Raw genomic sequence first — 22,815 nt, forward strand, 5'->3', positions numbered from 1 at the left:
AAGTGGGCCCCTATAGGCTGTATGGAGATGCCAGACAGATCCAAGGGGAAACTTTCAGTTTAAGCGGAACAGAAAGAAATGCGGATTACAATTAGGTGTTCTATTTCATCACCATGGACAGGGCCATGGATTTATCAATGAATGGTGGCCTGCTGATATTTAAGCAACACAACTGCTGATTGGCTATTTCAGCACAATGGATTCCACACCATATTTAACCCAGAATTTGCTCAAACCTCAGTCAGATAAAGGATGAAAAAATACGGCATTCGAAACTAGCGGGCAACCAAGGATAGCAGGCAAATACACAGTTTAACATCCAATGAAAAATGAAACGAAATTAAAAAACAAACACCAACTGCTGTCACCTTTTTTTGGACGATGTGGCGTGGAGTCACATGTTGAGACCCCAATTCGGGTGATTGATAAGATCAAATAAAAAATAATATTAAGATGACGTCTAGGCCTGCCTTGGTCCATGGTTTAAAACACTTTGGTCTTTGATAAATACATACGATGACGATAACACTTTTATTGGCCCTGCTTATCTCAGTCTGGGAAAACACAGTAAATTCCACATTCATGTAGCCTGCAGTGCACACAAACAATGTTAAGATCCTGTCTAATACACTTAGACCCTTTCTTTTACCATAAACACACACACACACACCACTCTCTCACACGCACACACACAACAGACATGGCAACCTACTTCTCTGGCTTCCATTCGGTGATGCTGAGTGGCCCTGAGCAGACAGACATCTTGTATGGACAGTAACAGTGTTAGATGAGGACAGGCGGATGGAGTTCGAACGGTCAAACAAAACACAGGGAACAGGTTACTCAACGCCAACAGATTTCTCAAAATGAACAAGGGATATGGAACTGATGATCTCTCTCTCTCTCTCTCTCTCTCTCTCTCACACACATTGTTAAATGTTAGGAAATACAAGTATTTAGCTCATGTAGTTGCCACACTGTAGCTAGCTAGCAGCTAGATGACTTGCAAATAAAAAATGTGATTTGCTCTCACAGAATCAGTCACTTTGACCCAAAACATTTTGAGCCCTCACTGATGCCATCTGGGGTATTATCAAGCCTTATGTTCCAGCAGATAATGTAGTTAATGACAGCCAGTGTGAGATAGCTAGTGCTAGCTAGCTAACAATAAGGTAAACCTGAACGTGACCATGCAAAGGGCGAAAAGTCAATGATGTCAATAAATAATATGTACGATTTCTTAGCATAGTGAAATTAGGCATACAATGTTTAGCTTGCCAGCTCTGACAATGTGCCAAATCTCAAGCTTTTACCATATCGGCTTGTTTACATTTATCCAGAATGCCACGCATTCAGTTTGCCTGGAACGCTATGAAGTCGTGAGTCGTGACTTGAAGTCGTAACTTACGGGCTCAAAATCCTATCTGGAACGCGGCATATATTGATGATATATATATATTATTGAATATATTTCAATGAAGTATTGAAACAGATCTAACCTCATAGCATTCCCTCTTTTTGGTGCGTTGGCTTACAGCACACGCACAAAAAGTATTTTTGCGTGACTTTTATTTTGAAAATTCCTTGAAAGAACGCAACCGGATATGGATTTCGTGTGGCGGCTAGTTCACACTGCCGGAGAGACACTAGTAGCGTGCCCCTAATTTTAAAACAGTAAAAAATGTCCAAACTACAACTATTCAGAGATTTTGTCAACGAGAGATTAGCAGTGGCAGCTTTGGAGATATGTGGGCTGTATGAAAAAACAATTACAGAGAGCGAAGAAGAAATGTGTCGTTCAAAGGAGAAAAACGCGCAGCTGCGAGGAATGTTAAACATGGTCATTCAACCCGAGATCAAACTGCATCGAACAGGTATGTTTATAACTTACCAGCTGTGCTTAGAGCATTTCATGTTCTGAATTGAATAACAACAACAATAATAATAATAAACGTTATGTAAAAAAAAAAAAGGTTACTTCACAGCCAAATTAAAACAATTAAAATAAAAACATTGTGAGAAGAAATAGGCAGTAGCAACACTAAGGGACGAAAACAATGTGATTAAAATAAAAAATAAAACAATTGAGCACGGCTGCCTTTTAATAGAAAATGAAAAATAAAAACTATGACAAAATAAAAACTACAAACGCCAGTTGAGGCTGTATAACAACAATAATCCGAAAACACGGACACAGTAGAGCAATGGCGTCATACACGCGTGATACAACAAAACAGTCAACAATAACCCAGCTCTCGCGATAAAACAACAACAGGCTACCCGTAGGAAAAGGCGTTTAGACTAGGCTACATAAAAACGAGTTTTGAGAAGAGACTTAAAATATGTGTTTTGTAGTGATTGAGCTTGTCTGAGATAAGAAAAACATTTATTTTGTAGTCTAGCCAGTAGAATCCAAGTTTGTACTTTCATAGGCCAAGGGTTCTCAACCTTTTTGAACCGCGACCTACCAAAAAATGTAGGTTGGGTTTCGAGACCCCTCCCTCTCTACTTGCTTGAAACACACGTCACCTAGGCGCCATGTCCTCACGCGCTTCACCTAGGCGCCCTGTCCCCACGCGCTTCACCTAGGCGCCCTGTCCCCACGCGCTTCACCTAGGCGCCCTGTCCTCACGCGCTTCACCTAGGCGCCATGTCCCTATGGAACGCCAAATGGGTCATAATTCGCCTTGATTTTTCGCCGTCACCAGGCGTGTTTTCGTTGAAAAACGCCGTATTGGACGGCGCAAATCCTCGCAATGCGCCGTTTAATAAGCGCCTGGCGCCGCCAGGCGTCGGTTATGGTTAAATACGCCTGTCGCCGTCAGGCGTTTATTAAACGCCGCCAGGCGTCTCATAAGCAAATTTTTGAAAGGTACCGCCCACTGGCCTCTACGGTGACTCAGGTAGTACAATTGTCCGAATGAGGGTCCACTTCAGAACACGGTAAGTGCACTAGGCTACTTTTAATAACATATTACAGTGTTATCTAGCTATTATATTACACCAGCTTTGAACTATTTTACTCATTAAGTACCGAAAGCATTTAATAAAAAAAAGATAAAATAATTAATAGAAAATAGATTCAATAAAAGCATTTAGCAAAGACAGCTTTGATTGCCAGCTAGCTAGCTACAGATTTAGAACACTAGTCAGCTAATGATGGCTACAGACAGTAGGCCTATAGCTAATACAATGTTTGCCTAAACTTAACCTACCGGCAGATTGCCATTAGCTAGCAATAGTCTACATTTAACAATTACAAACACATTAAAGTTAAGTTACAGTTGGTGCTTCTGTGTCTCTTGGTAGTTTGCAATTAATCATCACCACCTCATTATTTGCAGAGACTTCAGAAAGCAAAACATACAATGCAATATATTGTCTCAGTCTAAAAATACGCTGTGATGCCTATTATGAGGGAAAGGGAGGAAGTTAGAGCGTTGAAGGGGGTTGTTTATCAGATGTTGTGGTATTTTGTTTATTGGTTGTTTTTTATTGGGTGTTGCAGCTGGCAGGTGAAGGCCTATGGCCAGAGAAAACCCTCCACCTACATTGGGGTCTTTGACATCAACCGCTGGTACCACGCCCAGATGCCTGGCTCTCAGGTATTTGAAACGGACGGACCAGTTCTATCTCCTGTATATAACTGCTCTGCTACTCTACAGGGCTAGTAGTGAAGGCCAGCGTTGTTTGACTGATTAATAGACTTTATTGGAGAATAAAAAACATGTACAGCCAGTGCATAATAGCAGTACACAAATTAAAGTAAACTGTCAAGGATGTCTGAAGACAGTCTCAGATTTATCCTTAGATGTATCCATTGTGGTGTGTGTGTGTGTGTGTGTTTCTTGTATGTTCCAGAGCGGGAGATTTATTCCAGAGCGGGTGAGTCCCTGGACGGCGTGGTGGAGATGATGGCCCCCTGACTGCACCCTGAGCAGAGGACTGGCCTACACCTGCCCTGCACACCTGAACAGTTATACTGCCCCACCACATACAACTTTGTGCACACTCTCACACACACATGTGCACATATATGCCCCTCCACACACATAAATGGTCCAAAACCCTGCTGCAAGGCTACTGACTAGGTCCAGAACGTCCTGTCACATTACTCTAATCCTGAACTCCTTACACTGGCTCCCCATCAGTTTTAGGACCCAGTTTAAGGTACTTGTCATCACTTTTAGAGCTCTGCATGGTCAAACACTATAAACCCATCTTTTTCAACAAAAAAAATGTAACGACTGCAGTGCTGTTGCATAAAAGCAATAACACATTTGAGGGCTTCTGACCGCAGCACTGCCGTGCCAATAACCACACACTCCCTCTCGTGTGTTATTTCTTACGTAAACTATTGACGGTGAGGCTGCAAACAAACCACCGACACACCGCCAACCAGTCACTGTCACTAAAATGAGCTCTGTATGTGTTGTGTGTGTGTGTATGCCTCTAGATCAGGCAGGGTGTAGTGACCCTGCGCTGTGTCCTGGAGTGGGCCTGGGACAAGGTGGTCCACATCAAGGAAGAGCTATATTTTATGCTATGTTTTATGCTATATTTTAGAAAAATTATTCACTGTTTTTTTATAATATGTTACTTAGTACTTTGTGTACTAGCAGTAATTCCATAAATACAGCTGTTGATCTGAGACTGATTTCTTGTAACATCTTAATGGTTTAATTTACTACGATATGATAGAGTCAAGAGATCTGGTGGGTGCTAATGGCCAGATTGGACCAGAGACATCGCCAGCCTGGAGGAAAGAGATAACCTTATCCAGTCCGCCACCAAGTTCTACCTGGAGGGAGATTGCAGGAGGACCTTTTCTGATTAAATCCCCCAAAATTGTTCAAATCTTTGACACTGCTTTATTGAGATTAATTGATAAAATAAACCTCACCTCAACTTGAACACACAAACCTTGTTAGTAGTATTTTTTTAAGCATTACATAGCTCAGTTCATCATAACTTGTGGTCAGGTACATTACACATAACCTACGCCTCAGCTTTAACATGTTTACACACTAATAGAGCCCTGCCCAGGAGGAGGAAGGCTGGAAGGTAAAAGAAGAGTAGAAAAGGCAAACTGTGTTGTGCCAAAGAGAGGAGATTGTAAGATGCCACTCTCCATGTACTCTCTCCACACTTCAAACGAGGTGTGGATAGGCAGTCTCTGTTATAATACAGGTGTTGGAATCTGGGAAGATGCGCTTTAGCTCCGCCCCCTGAACATGCAGGAACTCCAGGTGTGGTTCCACTGGGAAGCACAGACGCGGTACTGCTGAAGCACCCGATGCGAAGACTAACACTGTAACAGTGTTAGAGGATATGATTCCTTTTCTGAAATCACAGACAAAAGTATGCTTACTAAAGACAATATAGAGGACCATTACTTGAAATGCCCATGGAGAGTATTGCTCACAAAAGGAGCTGTAAAAGTACTGCTGACATTTAAGAACATGCTATAGATCAGTAATGGAATGACCTTGCTGTTTTTATTATATTACATTACAATCATCTAGCAGATGTTTTTATCCAAAACGACTTATAATTGCATTTAACATGTAATCAGTGTACTTCTACTCGATCAGATCGATGGTAAAAAGTGTTAGAGGATATTGGCCGATAGATGCTACCCCTGAAGTCTTAATAGACAGCCAATAAACATATCTTGAGTCTAGAGTAAAATATATGCTCCCCATATTCTTACAGTAGCCTAGCCTAATGGTGAAATACAATTAGCCTACTTTGTAGTGGGAACATTATTTGATATAGGCCTATTGGTCGATCGAAATAGGTCCCCAAAATCTTACATAAATGGTTATTAAAATGTCCCCCATACAGTAATTAAAAAAACATGAATAATGCCATAACTATTCTGTCATAGTCATAATACTAACTAGCCACTACTATCAGTTGACCAACGTACCTAGATTTATGTATGCAAATTCATAAACAGTGATTTTGTCAGCTTGGATATTGTCCGAAAGTAGAAGACGTGTGCAGTCGTTTAATGTTCTTTTGCAGTGAAGCAGAAAGTTATTTCGTGCCATCTTTCTTGGTCAATACGTGTACAGTAGCATATCGTCACATGACACTCACGACCATAATGGCCTGATTGGAACAGAGACATCACAAGCCTGGAGGAAAGAGATAAATTGTACTACCTGAGTCACCGTAGAGGCCAGTGGGCGGTACCTTTCAAAAATTTGCTTATGAGACGCCTGGCGGCGTTTAATAAACGCCTGACGGCGACAGGCGTATTTAACCATAACCGACGCCTGGCGGCGCCAGGCGCTTATTAAACGGCGCATTGCGAGGATTTGCGCCGTCCAATACGGCGTTTTTCAACGAAAACACGCCTGGTGACGGCGAAAAATCAAGGCGAATTATGACCCATTTGGCGTTCCATATGTCCCCACGCGCTTCACCTAGGCGTCCTGTCCTCACGCGCTTCACCTAGGCGCCCTGCCCCCACGCGCTTCACCTAGGCGCCCTGCCCCCACGCGCTTCACCTAGGCGCCCTGTCCCCACGCGCTTCACCTAGGCGCCATGTCCCCACGCGCTTCACCTAGGCGCCCTGTCCCCACGCGCTTCACCTAGGCGCCCTGTCCTCACGCGCTTCATCTAGGCGCCCTGTCCTCACGCGCTTCATCTAGGCGCCCTGTCCCCACGCGCTTCATCCCAGAGTCTAGTTTCCATCTGGAGTCCATTAGGCAGGTTGATGTTACAAAACAAGTTACAAGAGGTACATATATAAAACACAGACACAGTATATATAAAACATAGAAAAAGTTAATTTTGTTTAATCATTCCCTATGTAGTTCACTATACGAGTAACACTACATAGGGAATAGGGAGTGAGTGAACCATTTCGAACACATCTCTAGTCAGCTCCGTTAGCTAGCTTACTCGTCCTGATGCCATGTTCCATATGAGAACACTCTAGCTAGCTAGCTTGTTAGCCTACTGTGTTAAACCTCTACTTGTCCCGATGCCTTGTTCCATATGAGTTAACCCGACATCATTTACAGAGATAGATACTATAGATAGATTGGCTATGTTCGTAATGATTAAATTACAACCAGGCGGCGAACAAGGAGTTTGAACTAAACTTCGTTCGGATGTTACCAGTTAACATAGCCAGTTAGCTCACAACTAGCAGCAGCTTCCATAACATAAAGGTAGCTGTCGGTGGCTAAAGCAGTTAGCTAACGTGACAATGATGATTCATGTCCACTAGCTATTTTGATGCAGCTAACGTTACAGGGGTAATCGTAACGTTAGCTGCAGTACATGATATGACGGGGCTTGATTGGTCTCCCAAAACAATAACAGTAGTAGCCTTCTGCGTGTGGAGTCAAACAAGTCATGGCACAACAACAACAATTACTAAACAGCTTGCTTGTGTTTGTTGCTTTTTCTAACAGTGTTGGTTTGGTCTAGGCGAGTGATAACGTCATAACGTTAGATTTGAGTGGAAGGACTACTGCCTCTTGTGGTGCCAACAGAGAGATGCAGGTGTACGGCTAGCAACACACGACTGACGAAATGGAAATGCAACAATCCCTAGTATAGGGGCTAACCCTAACCCCAGCCCAAAAACAAACGAACCCTTCTCTGAATTGGACTTCCCTGACTTTCGTTGTCAAACATATTAGGTTGTAGAGTAATGAAGTCGGCTTTATCCTAATATTTATGTTCCTTTTCCCCCCCAGATGTCCAGCAGCTCTCTCTCCCAGAACCCCCACAGATTAAAGAAGAACAGGAACTGTGGACCAGTCATGAGGGAGAGCAGCTTGAGGGGCTGAAGTCTTATACTACAGACTACATATTCACTTCTCAAACTCTCTGTGAATCGGAGGACATGTCTCAACTCCCACCTCTTGATCACACTCCAATGGTGGAGAACGGAGAAAGAGACTCTTTACCCACCGACAAAACTGAGAACCAAATCAAAGCAGAGTCTGAAGAGGACTATGGATCACCAGAACCAGCCAGTGACTCTCTGCCCTCTTCTGTAGCTCCAGACTGTCCTACAGCTCAGAGTGAGGACACTACTTTGTCCAGCCCACTCGCAACCACGACCAGTGCCACCCCTCCAGCACACCATGATCTCCACCCACCCTCGCTTGTCCCTTCTCCCACTGTTTCAAGTCACTCCAGCCCACTCCTGCCTACTGTCACCCCTCCTACCCCTCCACCTGGGGTTGACCATGGAACACCAGAACCAGACAGAGACTCTCTGCCCTTTTCTGTAGCTCCAGACTGTCCTACAGCTCAGAATGAGGACACTACCCTGTCCTGCCCACTCACAACCACCACCAGTGCCACTCCTCCAACACATGCATACGCTCCACCAGCTCCACACAACTATCCGGCAGCTGCTCACCCTGCTTCGGTACACCATGATCTCCATTCACCCTCGCTCGTTCCGCTTCCTATGGTTTCAAGTCACGCTAGCCCACTCCTGCCTACCGTCACCCCTCCTACCCTCGCACCATTGGCAGCACCATTGGCAGCACCATTGGCAGCGGCTGCTCAACCACGTTCATCATCCATCTCAAACATGCCTTCAAGGGTATTTCATAACCCCTACGCAAGGCTATTTCCTAACCCCTACGCAACACGCCGGAGAAGAAGTAGTCTTGTTAACAGACATGTGAGGGGCCAATGGGAACATATGTTCTTCTGCTGTGCACTAATGTCCACGGATGTTATTCCGACAACTGAAGAGGCCTTGATCCTACAAAGAAGTGGACTTGGAAGAAAAATAATACAATTTCCCGCAGTTAGTTCCGCTGCAGATGTGAAAGCCAAATTGGAGGAGGCCTTTCCTGCACTGTGTGGTGTGGGGGGGTTCAAATTAATGAGGTGTGCCCCAAACAGGAAACTTATGGAGTTGCCTGTCCCACAAGGAGGTTACACTCTATCCTATTTAAAGCATGGACTAAATAGGGCTGTAGCCTATGTAGTGCCCATCCAGAATGACCTCCTGTTTCCTGAAGTAAGAGTAACACCTGAAGTAAGAGTAACAAATATTCTCTAATAAACTGTTTTACCACATTAGGGGCATAGTAAAAAGACGTTTTTTGGCCATTATGGGGATATATCCTTCTGTTGGACACCAACAGTGGATGTCTAGCTATGAACCCAACATGAACATCTGCATTACTGTCTGTAGGGTGAAGACCTTGTTAAAGAGACATGCCAGGAATGTGGACAGGAAGTCCCCATACACCTCCTCGTCGAGCATATCTCGCACCACAAAAGGTGAGCCCCTAGTCATTTTGGTCACAACGGCTGTTTGGAAATTGACAGTTGTTTGAAAGTCCATTGTGCTCACCCAGTTCCTAGAAAATTACTTTGGTGTGTGAGACCAATTTAGCAATAGTCATGGGGGCGTCCCAGGGAGGTGGGCCTGTGCTCGGCCCCTTCACCTTCTGAAGAACAAAACTACTAAAAACAAACTGCAACTCCCTTGATTGTAGTCAGAGATAAAGATGCATGCATAAATATGTACCTTTGTATGTGTGTGTGTGTGTGTGTGTGTGTGTGTGTGTGTGTGTGTGGTGTGTGAATGCAGCACAAATGTTTCAGCACACGTGACTTCAGTGTGCAGGCTCAAGGAAAATTTCTGTTAATCTTTTTGAATAGTGAAAAAGTAAGCTAATACAATTAAATGTAGCATATTGCAACTTATTTTCTTTTAAAACAGCAAATTTGTGAATTGCATAATTGCTGTTGTGTAATCGATTTAGCCGTTTATGGTGTACAACATATCACACTCAGCATCTCTCTTAATCTGTGTACTCATGATCCCGCCTCTTCTCTTTCTCTCTAGATCGGCAGAACAGATGGACCGAACCCCAATGTAAGATTTAAATAAATAAATCATATTCAAAATATAAATATAGATATATACAGGTGCATCTCAGAGAATTAGAATATTGTGGAAAGTTCACTATTCAAGTTCACTATACTTTTTTGTACAGAGCCCAAATTATGAAAACTGTCAATGTCCAAATATTTATGGACCTAACTGTATGAAGCACATATATATATATATATATATATATATATATATGTATGTATATATATGTGTGTATATATATATATCTGACTCCATATATATATATACTGTATATGCTTCAATTCTGAGTTTCCACTGAAAAACTCTAAATTCATAGTTATACTGTGTTTTAAGATGTCGTCTAAAAATTATTATTTTTTTTCTTTTCTTTAAAATGTCAATTAAGAGATCGAGCCTCAAACTGCGTAAGTGCGTTTTAAGAAGAAATGTCTTGTTAAGAGCGGTTGGTGAATGAGGCCCATTGTTTGTTCATTAATGGCAGGCATCCAGACAGGAGCGCCATGTTCAACATGCGCATAGCGCTGCTGCATGAATACACGGACTTATTAAACGTTACAAAGGGTAAGAATACATCAAACTGTACTTGCTTAGTAGTAGCAGCCTAGAGGGGGTGATGATCTCAATCTTCATGACATCATCTTCTTTTAACTTTGAATTCTAGGCATTAGTATAAGCTCTGTATGGAATCCTTTGTTAACGAGAATCTTATCTGCCCAACACTTGTAAATACATTTAAAAAATGATATTATTGATTTTGCAGCTGATGGAGTCAGATCTATTCTGGTGCCTCAATATTTGACAGAGGAGCAATTCAAACATTTTCTAGAGGAGAAGTACCCGCAGCTGCGTAAGAAGTCGTTTGACTTGTGCCGAGTGAACAGCCAGCGGTTTGTGATGCAGCTGGCGGCGAGAACGCCTCGTGGAATCCGAAGCAAGCTGGGGAGGTCGGCCCTCTACCTTAGACCAAGTGTAAGCTCACAAAAACGTACGGGAAAACTAAAATGCTTTCATCTAAATAGCTTTTGTTTATGTAAATCTTTATGTATTTTTTTTATTATTACATTCAACAGCTGCCTTGCAGTGATGTTGACTCCATGGCAGTGGTGAGTATAAATTAAAAGTAATAAATGTTTGGATTTGAAGGCAATCTACGAACTTTCCCTTCAAATCATTAATGAGACAGTGATTACTTTTTTTTCTTGCATTGCTTTTTCACTCTGTTACAAATGAAAGGTGACCATTGACAGCGACACTACATCTGCAGACGAGGAAATGATGTGAAGAAGAACACGACCCTGGCTTCAATTATGACTGCATGCAAACTCCATCCATGAAAGCCATTGAGGGAAACTGAAGTAGAAATATCGTGTGGTCTACTTTTTACACTTTTTTTAAGTTTTTTTTTATATGCATTTTCTATTTCTCCTAGCTATTTGGGATTAGTAGGACCTGATAAGTGTACAAAATAAGGATTGTCTTTGAATAGGAAGTAAATTTAGCAATATACTGTATGACGAAATAAAGTCACCATTGTGTAACAAAGTATAAAACTGTTTATTTCAAACATGCCTAAACATGGCTGTGCAAAAATAAAATGCAAACAACGCAAAATGTCTGTTCTGTAGTTCCGCCATTTTGCATAGCTTACTTTATTATGCCTTGAGCTCCCCTTTTCGCCATGTTCTATCTATCTATCTATCTATCTATCTATCTATCTATCTATCTATCTATCTATCTATCTATCTATCTATAGTGGCAGAAATGGGCAATTATTAATTTATGACAGGCTATAAACAAGTATTTTTGAAATGTATAAAATATAGCCTGACGAGAGATTTTATACATAAGCTCTGACATTAACCCCATTCAGACATAGAAGGGAATTGACCTGTTAAGGGGCATGTATGAAAGGGATTGCACTGGAAATCTGCACAGCCAATTTCCCGTGTCAAGACCAAGCATAATTCTCTGGAATCTGTCAGGAAGGGTGTGTTATAAACAGAATCTGTCGGGAAGGATGTGTTATAAACAGAATCTGTCAGGAAGGGTGTGTTATAAACAGAATCTGTCGGGAAGGATGTGTTATAAACAGAATCTGTCGGGAAGGGTGTGTTATAAACAGAAGCTGTCCGGAAGGATGTGTTATAAACAGAATCTGTCGGGAAGGGTGTGTAATAAACAGAATCTGTCAGGAAGGGTGTGTTATAAACAGAATCTGTCGGGAAGGGTGTGTTATAAACAGAATCTGTCTGGAAGGGTGTGTTATAAACAGAATCTGTCGGGAAGGATGTGTTATAAACAGAATCTGTCGGGAAGGGTGTGTTATAAACAGAATCTGTCGGGAAGGATGTGTTATAAACAGAATCTGTCGGGAAGGATGCGTTATAAACAGAATCTGTCGGGAAGGATGTGTTATAAACAGAATCTGTCTGGAAGGGTGCGTTATAAACAGAATCTGTCTGGAAGGGTGTGTTATAAACAGAATCTGTCGGGAAGGATGCGTTATAAACAGAATCTGTCAGGAAGGGTGTGTTATAAACAGAATCTGTCTGGAAGGGTGTGTTATAAACAGAATCTGTCGGGAAGGATGTGTTATAAACAGAATCTGTCGGGAAGGGTGCGTTATAAACAGAATCTGTCGGGAAGGGTGCGTTATAAACAGAATCTGTCGGGAAGGATGTGTTATAAACAGAATCTGTCGGGAAGGGTGTGTAATAAACAGAATCTGTCGGGAAGGGTGTATTATAAACAGAACCAGTCCTGAACAGAAACAAGCCAGCCAAGCACATAAGCCAGGCTTGACCTGGCCTGGTTTTGGGATGCATAGTTTTATTCACTCTTACAATAGGCTAATTATGTACAGTCTTGTACCATAACCTTTTTTTCCGATTACCCCCTCCCTCAAATTTGCTCCAATATACATGTTTAAAGATCACGATTCGTCTGATGAATAATTAGCTTGGTTAATGACTCAGTTCTTGAAATAGTATCAGGAAACATTTATTTTTTAAAAGTAGGGTATATGGGAATTAACAATGCGATGTTAATGTGGTGGAACCACATCCATGATCCAACTCTCCCCCCCAAAAAACAAACAGGGGCGGTCGATGCGCGGCCCGGATGCGCGGCCCCGAGACCAACACCGGAACCGGAACCAGAACCGCGGCAGAGATCTCCGGAGCAGTGAACCGGTGAAAAAGACAGATCAAGAAAGGATCGGTAACTTACAGAAGAAGAAAAAAAGCTCCAACAAGGGATTACGGTATTTTAATTGAAGTTTGAAAACCTTCCCGCATCACGGTATTAGCAATATTTCACTTAGCTGATGAATTAACGTTATTTGCTGAATTGAGGGACAACAAGCTGGCTAGTTAGAGAGGGTTGTCTGATGCTAATGATGCTAAGCTAATGCATAGTTCGCAAGTGCTAGCTAGCTAAGTTAGCTAACGTTAGCTAGCCAGCTAACAACCGGTGACTTTGCCTACGCTAGCAAGCTAGCTACCTCGCATGCTAACTAGTAGCTATATAAATTAGCTATTTCTATTTCGTAATCTAAGCTAAAGTTTGTTAGCTAACGTGACAGCCGAACCACGGTGGTCATGGTCGGCCTGGTAGTGCTAACGTTAGCTAGCTAGCTGGTTAGGCTAGCCTAGATACCTAGCTAGCTAGCTGGTTGGCTAGCCTAGATACCTAGCTAGCTGGTTGAGCCTAGATACCTAGCTAGCTAGCTGGTTGAGCCTAGATACCTAGCTAGCTAGCTGGTTGGCTAGCCTAGTTACCTAGCTGGTTGGCTAGCCTAGTTACCTAGCTGGTTGGCTAGCCTAGATACCTAGCTGGTTGGCTAGCCTAGATACCTAGCTAGCTGGTTGGTTAACTAGCCTAGATACCTAGCTAGCTAGCTGGTTGGCTAGCCTAGATACCTAGCTAGCTAGCTGGTTGGCTAGCCTAGTTACCTAGCTGGTTGGCTAGCCTAGATACCTAGCTAGCTAGCTGGTTGGTTAGCCTAGATACCTAGCTAGCTAGCTGGTTGGCTAGCCTAGAGACCTAGCTAGCTGGTTGGCTAGCCTGGATACCTAGCTAGCTAGCTGGTTGGCTAGCCTGGATACCTAGCTAGCTAGCTGGTTGGCTAGCCTGGATACCTAGTTAGCTAGCTGGTTGGCTAGCCTAGATACCTAGCTAGCTAGCTGGTTGGTTAGCCTAGATACCTAGCTAGCTGGTTGGCTAGCCTAGATACCTAGCTAGCTAGCTGGTTGGCTAGCCTAGATACCTAGCTAGCTAGCTGGTTGAGCCTTGATCCCTAGCTAGCTAGCTGGTTGGCTAGCCTAGATACCTAGCTAGCTAGCTGGTTGAGCCTAGATCCCTAGCTAGCTAGCTGGTTGGCTAGCCTGGATACCTAGCTAGCTAGCTGGTTGGTTAGCCTAGATACCTAGCTAGCTAGCTGGTTGAGCCTAGATCCCTAGCTAGCTAGCTGGTTGGCTAGCCTAGATACCTAGCTAGCTAGCTGGTTGGCTAGCCTAGATACCTAGCTAGCTAGCTGGTTGGCTAGCCTGGATACCTAGCTACTAGCTGGTTGGCTAGCCTAGATACCTAGGTATCATCAGCTAGCATAGTTACGAAGATGGTTAAGGTTGGGACTAATGTTTGCTTTTTACCATTTCATTTGAAGTAACCTATTGCATTGTTCTTTCACATTGTTCTTTCACAGATCCCCACTTTATTTTTAATTTCTTCACTGAAAGTGTCTGAGAGCGCTTGTCCCAGACCAGGGGTTGTTCGCGGTTTGACTCTTATCGGCTTCCGTGTGGCTGGTAGAGTACACACCCTGTGTTTGCAGAGGACCCTCTCCACATCCCAGTAAGAGTGAGGAGGAGTGTGTGTGTGTGTGTGTGTGTGTGTGTGGCTTGTGTGACCCACTGCCTCCATATGTGTGTGACAATGGGGGACATCAGTGACCTGGACAGACAGATAGAGCAGCTCCGACGTTGTGAACTCATCAAGGAGAATGAAGTCAAAGCACTGTGTGCCAAAGCCAGGTGAGGCATACTGAACCATTAAAGGGCTATTCCATTCTTCCTATCGCACCATGGTGGGCCTGAATGTCTAGTTATAGTTGAACGGTGGTTTTAACTAGGACCTACTAGCTGTGATCTTGTGCCGTTTGTTAATTTGTGTTTGTTTTCCAGGGAGATTCTGGTTGAGGAGAGTAATGTACAGAGGGTTGACTCCCCCGTCACAGTGAGTACAACTAGGCTGCGTTCCGAATCGCCTACTACCCTACTATATAGTACGCCAAAACAGAATGTAGTATGTCCCAATACATAGTATGCCACATGCAGTATGGCAAAAAATACCAGGATGACCTACTACATCCGGTCATATTTTGCAGTATGCAAGCCAGCAGGCTTTTCTGGCTATTCTGACCCACAATCCTTTGCGCAGCGGTAATGTGCGTCACATGTGTGAGTCGTGACGGCTGTAGACGAATGTCGCGTTATGGACAGCGACGGATGTGGGCTAATTTCAAGGCGCAATGTTATGACAAGGTAGTATGTCCCAATTGGATGCCTACTGCTTGCAAAGTACGTACTTTCTAAGGGCAGCTGTAGTAGGTACAGGTAGTAAGAAGTAGAAGTATGCGATTCGGAACGCAGCCCTAGAGTCTAATCAAATCAACAATCAAATCATTAGGGCTCTGTATACAAGACACAGTCTAGAATCTATAGGAAATAGATAAAAAAATAAATATGTATAGAAATAAATCTATTTTCAATAGGAAAAAAAACAATATGTATGGTGTTTCATATGGATGTTATTCTGTTCATTCAAAATGTTTTTCGTCTCGTCACAGGTGTGCGGTGATATTCACGGACAGTTTTATGACCTGAAAGAGTTGTTTCGAGTAAGTCTGAATCTTTCTCTTTATTCTCCTGGTTCACCAAATCAATAGTTTAACAACTTTTCAAGTCTCTATGCAGCTTTATATGGTTTAGTATGGTTTAGTATGGGCATAATATGGTATCTTAGACATTAAGCTCTATTTGTAGTATGTCTAACATGAACCTGACACATAATTTCACTGATTGCTCCAGTATCGAGCTAGATACTGTAGACATTTTCGGCCGGCTCAAATTTCTTTCAAAATGGCAGCGGACGGGGCATCGTTAAACGTGAAAACGTGTAGCTTTTTCTGTGACTCGTAGGAAGCTCCCGGTTTAATCTACCTTAATCTCAGTCAGTATCCTGCCCAGTGAAATGTAGGCTATTTGCGAACCGAATTTGGAAACAACAGTTACATTGCAAACAACTATTTTGCCGACCACGCAAACACTTCCACCTTCCACCCTACTGAGGATGACAGCGTAAACAGAGTGGAAGTGGACAGTGGGAGTGCGGTGTGTGTGCTACCTATTTCTATGTGCTGTCCAATGTTTCTTAATGCAAGGCATAAATGGCCCCAGCTGTGTGGGTCCCAAGCTGAGCATCACATCTGGTTTCACCTAGGGCCTCTGCTCTGTGTGCTCATCTAGATTGATTGATTGATTAATTGATTGATTGATTGATTTTTATTGATTTTTAAGACAGGGACAAGATACAGTAGACATTTTACCCTATAGAATAGGGAGAGATGAACTGTACAAGGTTATAGCTAAACAGCTAATTTCCACCCGCAGTCCCTGGGCAAATAAATATACAGCCTTAAAATAGTGGGGCAAGTTGTATCACAGCACCACGACGCGCGGCAGGGCCCCTTCATACAGTATGCTAATTTATACTGGTTTTGTCGAGTCATGTTCTGAACGTGTGTGTGTGTGTGTGTGTGTGTGTGTGTGTGTGTGTGTGTGTGTGTGTAGGTTGGGGGAGATGTTCCAGAGACAAACTATCTGTTTATGGGAGACTTTGTTGACAGAGGCTTCTACAGCGTGGAAACCTTCCTCTTGCTGCTAGCTCTGAAGGTAAATAACGAAGCGCTACATTGGTGAGGAAATTATTGAAAAATTCTCTGAGAGGCACCTCATTGTGATTAACCCTTTCGATACGACCACGTCACCGGCAACATTTTAAAAAAAAATCTAACAAATATTTAATAATATAAAAAAAAAATCTAACAAATCTAAAAAATTCCTCACTCCAACACTTGCTGAAAGCTGAGAAACTGCGCTTTCTAGTATTATAGGGAAAATCCAATTAATATTCGAAATGTTGTCACTGTACTTTCAGGGTTAAAAGGGTTAAAGGAGTAGTTTGGTATTTAGCATTATAAGCCCTGTTATAAGGTTATTCACCATCATTGTCACCAACCGGGCCGGATGGCTATGACAAAGTGGGAGACGCAGAATCAGAAATTTAACAATATATTTATTGGAGGAAAATGCAACATTAAGCTTAACCTAGGCTAAACTGAAAAGGAAATATGGGGTGTGTGTATAATCAGTAGATCAGTAGTGTAGTGTAGAGGGTGCATGCACGAGTGAGCTATATGTGTTTTCTCCACAGGTTCGATATCCTGACAGAATCACCCTAATCCGAGGAAACCACGAGTCGCGCCAGATCACCCAAGTCTACGGCTTCTACGACGAGTGCCTCCGCAAGTACGGCTCGGTCACGGTGTGGCGGTACTGCACCGAGATCTTCGACTACTTGTCTCTCTCCGCCATCATTGATGGCAAGGTGAGGCCCTCTGTCTGGTTGGCATGGTAAATGGTAAATGGACGGCACTTATATAGCGCTTTTCCACCTTAGCGGCACTCAAAGCGCTTTACAATGGCCTCTCATTCACGCATTCACACACACATTCACACACCAATGGCGGTAGCTGCCATGCAAGGTGCTAACCTGCTCATTGGGAGCAATTTGGGGTTAGGTGTCTTGCTCAAGGACACTTCGACATGGGGACAGTCGGAGCTGGGATTCGAACCACTGATCCTTCGATCACTGAACGACCCGCTCTACCAACTGAGCTACAGCCACCACTGATGTTGGATGAGAGACTTGCCCAAGGACACTCCGACATGCCTTCGCAGAAGAGTGGAAGCTGTTATAGCTGCAAAGGAGTGGTCAACTCCATACTAATGGCTATGAATTTAGAATGGGATGTCATAAAAGCCCCTGCAGGTGTCATGTGTAGGTCTCTCAATACTTTAGTCCATATAGTGTAAATACAGTCCATTTGACATATCGGTAATGTATTTCATGGCTGTAATCACAGGGAGGATTTTTTTTAAAAGTTGGGTCTCAAGATTTAAGTCATTCCCACTCTCCCCTCTCCTTCTCTCCCTCTTTTCTCTCCTCCAGATATTCTGTGTCCACGGGGGTCTGTCCCCCTCCATCCAGACTCTGGACCAGATTAGAACAATCGACAGGAAGCAGGAAGTGCCCCACGACGGGCCCATGTGTGACCTCCTGTGGTCGGACCCCGAAGGTAAGAGATGTGGCCGACCGTTTGGCCCCTAGTTCACTTCTCCCACAGTAGAACGGGACTCATACTCGTAGGGGTCCTATGCTGTATCTTATTCGCTAACCGGCTAGCTAGTTCGCTAACTCTGCGCTACATTACGTCTAAGCAAAGTAGTCCCACAGTAGACTTCAGAAGCCCGTTTTTTTTTTTTTTAAGCTATTTTTTTAGGGCTTTTAATGGGACAGGACAGTTTGAGAGAGACATGCTATGTCAATGGGCACAGGTGCATCCTCGCGATCACTTACCCCGGAGACGCATTTCACCTACAACAAGTACTGAAAGTTGGGAAATTCTAATACCGAATTGTTTTTAACAAAAAAAGTGTCAGAAAAAGTACCTAGATTTCGTTACACAGTGCAACACTACTCTATGGCGCTCTCAGCTCCAACATCAGTTCCTCCGTAAGAAACCTTGGAGTGATCCTTGACAGCACCTTCAAATTTCAAGTCAGCTCTGTAGTCAAAACAAGCTTCTTCCATCTAAGACTCTTAGCTAAGTCCAAGCCCTATCTTTCCCCAGCCGACCTCGAGAGGGTAATCCATGCATTCACCACCTCTAGACTTGATTACTGTAACTCCTTATATGTGGGCATTGGTCAGTCATCACTGAGATGCCTTCAGCTTGTCCAGAATGCCGCTGCTCGCCTCCTTACTGGCGCCAAAAAGCGTCACCATATCACTCCCATCCTGGCCTCGCTTCACTGGCTCCCAGTCAGTTTTAGAGTCGATTTTAAGCTTGTTTTATTTGTTTTGAAAGCGTTAAATGTCCTGCTGGCTCCTCCTTATCTTGCTGAACTCTTGCAGCAACATTCCCCAGCCAGAGCTCTTGAGATCAGCTGACCAGATCCTTCTGGAAGTGACTAAAACTAGGCTTAAGACGAGGGGAGACCGAGCGTTTGCAGCCGCCGGCCCTCGGCTCTGGAATAGTCCACCCGTTCACACGAGATCGGCTCAGACCCTAGGGGCTTTTAAATCTATTAAAAACCCATTTCTTCTCCCTGGTCTGCAACTGTAGTTGATCACGACACCCTGGTATTCTGTGTCTTATATTTCTGTTCTGTTGTTGTTATTGTTTATTGTATTTTGTGTTTACCTGTACAGCACTTTGGCTCAACCATAGTCGTTTTTAAATGTGCTTTATAAATAAAGTTTGACTTGACTATGTCTACACCAAATTCACAGCGAGTAACGCCCCAAAACATTTTGTATTGCACTGAACCATTTTTGGGAGAAAAACGCTCGAGTTGCTCATATTCTCCCGTCTTCACTGTGTGAAGCACCGCATTTCAGTGATATTTATTAAAACTAGAGATTTCTTCTTCACAAAAACCCGTTGATATAGTGAAACTAGACCTGAATTCAAGTATCGCTTACAGGTGCATCCTAAAAAATTGTGAAAAAGTTCATTATTGTCCGTAAGTGAAATATTTCAAGCCTTTTTGTTTTAATCTTTATGATTGTACAGTATGTTCAGTACTTGGTCGTGGCTCCTTTTGCTCAAATTACTGCATCAACGTTGAGCATGGAGGCAATCAGCCTTGAAATATTGCACTTTGTGTAATGGATCTAGAATACATGAATTAAATTACGGAAAATAATCAACTTTTTCACAATATTCACATTTTTTGTCATGCACCTGTAAGTGTTGAATGTATCCCTCTCTCTCTCCCCCATGTATCTCTCTCTCTCTCTCTCTCTCCCCCATCTCTCTCTCTCTCTCTCTCCCCCATCTCTCTCTCTCTCTTTCTCTCTCTCTCTCTCTCTCTCTCTCTCTCTCTCTCTCAGACACCACGGGGTGGGGCGTGAGTCCGAGGGGGGCGGGCTACCTGTTTGGCAGCGATGTCGTGGCCCAGTTTAACGCAGCCAATGACATCCACATGATCTGCCGTGCCCACCAGCTGGTCATGGAGGGATACAAGTGGCACTTCAACGAGACGGTGCTCACCGTGTGGTCAGCACCCAACTACTGCTACAGGTGTGTGATTGTGGGACAAAGCCATGATTAAAAGTATGTAGTCTGTGTGGATAATGCTATTCTCAATGCATATCATCATTGCAGATAATTAGATGTTATAAATGGTAAATGGACTGCACTTATATAGCGCTTTTCCACCTTAGCGGCACTCAAAGCGCTTTACAATGGCCTCTCATTCACCCATTCACACACACATTCACACACCAATGGCGGTAGCTGCCATGCAAGGTGCTAACCTGCTCATTGGGATTAACAATTTGGGGTTAGGTGTCTTGCTCAAGGACACTTCGACATGTGGACAGTCGGAGCTGGGATTCGAACCGCTGACCCTCCGATCACTGAACGACCCGCTCTACCAACTGAGCTACATGTAAATGTAACTCTCTGTAACTCACAGATATAAATGTAACACCCTCTCTGTAACTCACAGATGCGGCAACGTGGCGGCCATCTTGGAGCTGGACGAGCACCTGCAGAGGGAGTTCATCATCTTCGAAGCGGCGCCCCAGGAGACCAGAGGCATCCCCTCCAAGAAACCGGTGGCCGACTACTTCCTGTGAGCTCGCCTCCGAGGGAGACCCTAGGCCTTGCTTTTTGGATGCCTGTGTGTCGGTTCTGTTTTGGAACCGGCCCTTCAACTCTCCTCTCTGATCTCATTCGACGAGCGAGGGTCATTCGAAGCGATCGGACCCGAGTCAAAAAATCATCTGAAATCTTTTGAATACTTTGGACATTTGTTTGAGCCTATTTGGAGTTCCAGATTGGTAATGTTTGTACATCTGGGATTATTCTATCGGTTCTATTTTGCCAGGCAAGCTCAATTAAGCACATCTGAAGTAGAAATCATACTGTTTGACCTTGGTCTGTAAGCTGTATGGTGGCATAAGTACACCCGAGTTATTACCTTAATGTTGACAACATTCAGTGAAGTGTTCAGTGTTGAGGAGCCTCATATCAGTTTGGAACTGGGCCCGTGACCGTTGTAATTTCTCTTCAGCCCGTTGAAACGGCCGTCACCGAGGTCGTCTTCGTTCCCCTACCCTCCCAAAACTGTCACCCCTCTCCCTCCCCCCTTTATAGATTCATCCGACACTTGTGCCCCTCCCTAACCTGGTAGTATTTTTACATTTTACCTACAACGTCCGATTGAGGGATTCCAATAGGTGGATGAAGAGTTTTTATTTTAAGGAGATGTAGGAAATTTCTCACTTGGTTGAAATTTCTATTATACATACATTTTCTTACACTGCTTTCTTTTTATCTTAGATAGTTATACGATTGTCGCAGTCAAGTACGAGTAACAAAATGATTCCTTTCTCACTAATATTTTTAGTTTGTGCGTTCTGTCCTTCGTCCGTCTTCAAGCATTTACACTCGATTCTTCTCAGCTCCTTCGCGTATACTCGAAGAAAAACAAATTAAACGACTGGTCGAATGGGGTCGCTACATGCAAAACCATCTCTCTCCTCTCAGCTTGTGGATGCCTCCGATCCAGAAATCTGTAGGATTCATTGTCAACTTTTGATATTGTGATAATAAATTTTTTGTATCAATATTTCTTGAGTGTGCAGTAGTATGTGTGAAGTTTGTTTTATAACTTGTAAATAGTTGAACAAAACAGCGATAAAAAAGAATTATGATTTAATTATTGAACACAATTAATATTAAGTCGCCATCTTGAAATCTCCTTCCTACTTTACATTACAGAGAATAATAATAAAAAAGAGAGTAAAAGCAACTTGATGGAGTAGCCAGACGCCTGTAAAGGCGCCATTTTGCTTCTGTCACAGCAGCAGTCTGCTCCTCCTAGGGCCGACTCGGACATGGGGGTGGGTCTTGGTCCAGGAAGATCACATTTCATCCAATCCGCTGCTACGGATTTAGAAGTGACGTTCCCCTGGTCCAATCCCCCTCTGTGCAGGACCCAGTAGGAGGTGCCCTTGAAGAAATAGGCGTCGCCTGAGGAGCAGAAGAGAAGGGGAGGTTTGAATTTAACAGACAGGAAGTTGAACCTACAGTGTAGTTTATAGATGTCGCCTTGACTCTCTTCCTGACAAAGTTCTGTCTTACTCTAATAAATATTTATCGGATTAAATGACAAATATACACTCAGTTCCCACTTTATTATTTTCATTGTATTTTTTTTTAATAAATACACGACAATAAAAAATAAATTTAAAAAAAATAAAAATGCCTTGAACTTGAACTATTGGGTACACCTGCTCGTTGATGCAAATAGCCTCTTCCTCCAAACAGTGAGTTATGTTCCTGCAACTCAATATACAGCATAAAGCATGTAGACTTGGTGAAAAGGTTTAGTATGACATAGATGTACCTAAAAAAGTGGCCAAGTGGCATTATTTCCTTTCTGTTACGTTTTCAGATATAAAGCAATTTTAAGCAATATTTACATATATGTGTATGGCATATTTTATGTGCAGGAGAATTCATGCAAAGTCTTTCTAGGTGCTACTGATAGAGTCCATTTCCATTGGGTAGATTGGGAGAT

At 43.2% G+C, this 22,815-nt stretch overlaps 2 protein-coding genes and 1 long non-coding RNA gene across 4 annotated transcripts in view; 2 read left to right on the forward strand and 1 right to left on the reverse strand.

Moving 5' to 3' along the window:
• The first annotated feature begins 2,921 nt into the window (after nucleotides 1-2,921).
• Nucleotides 2,922-4,067, forward strand: LOC311327955. The gene is made up of 3 exons (XR_014631151.1): nucleotides 2,922-2,943; nucleotides 3,509-3,605; nucleotides 3,862-4,067. It is a non-coding gene; the product is annotated as an uncharacterized lncRNA (long non-coding RNA).
• Nucleotides 4,068-13,062: 8,995 nt separating this feature from the next.
• Nucleotides 13,063-21,805, forward strand: LOC311327948 (serine/threonine-protein phosphatase 4 catalytic subunit B). 2 transcript variants are annotated; one of them, XM_084461059.1, is made up of 9 exons: nucleotides 13,063-13,139; nucleotides 14,583-14,910; nucleotides 15,061-15,112; nucleotides 15,726-15,776; nucleotides 16,729-16,830; nucleotides 17,372-17,545; nucleotides 18,170-18,296; nucleotides 20,117-20,306; nucleotides 20,737-21,805. In XM_084461059.1, exons 2-9 carry the CDS (start codon nucleotides 14,801-14,803, stop codon nucleotides 20,864-20,866), a joined length of 936 nt encoding a protein of 311 aa, XP_084317185.1. In that variant the 5' UTR covers nucleotides 13,063-13,139; nucleotides 14,583-14,800; the 3' UTR covers nucleotides 20,867-21,805. The 2 variants fall into 2 exon arrangements, with proteins under 2 accessions (XP_084317185.1, XP_084317184.1); XM_084461058.1 differs by having other exon boundaries at nucleotides 13,066-13,177.
• Nucleotides 21,806-22,002: 197 nt separating this feature from the next.
• Nucleotides 22,003-22,815, reverse strand: part of LOC311327896 (matrix metalloproteinase-25-like) — a gene marked incomplete at both ends in the record, with an annotated part of 7,168 nt that continues 6,355 nt past the window's right edge. Inside the window, one exon of the mRNA XM_084461004.1 lies at nucleotides 22,003-22,265. Within this exon, the coding sequence (XP_084317130.1) occupies nucleotides 22,003-22,265 (263 nt within the window). The remainder of the gene's footprint in view (nucleotides 22,266-22,815) is intronic.

The sequence above is a fragment of the Borostomias antarcticus genome (assembly GCF_949987555.1).
Source record: "Borostomias antarcticus genome assembly, chromosome: 35".
Lineage (NCBI taxonomy): Eukaryota > Metazoa > Chordata > Actinopteri > Stomiiformes > Stomiidae > Borostomias > Borostomias antarcticus.

What these genes read in the sequence shown, in the direction of transcription:
- LOC311327948 (XM_084461059.1), top strand. Translation starts at nt 14,801, where the DNA reads ATGTGTGTGACAATGGGGGACATCAGTGACCTGGACAGACAGATAGAG. An exon ending in GGGTTGACTCCCCCGTCACA is followed by an intron (nt 15,113 to 15,725) that starts GTGAGTACAACT and finishes GTCTCGTCACAG; the next exon opens with GTGTGCGGTGATATTCACGG. An exon ending in CCGCCATCATTGATGGCAAG is followed by an intron (nt 17,546 to 18,169) that starts GTGAGGCCCTCT and finishes TCTCTCCTCCAG; the next exon opens with ATATTCTGTGTCCACGGGGG.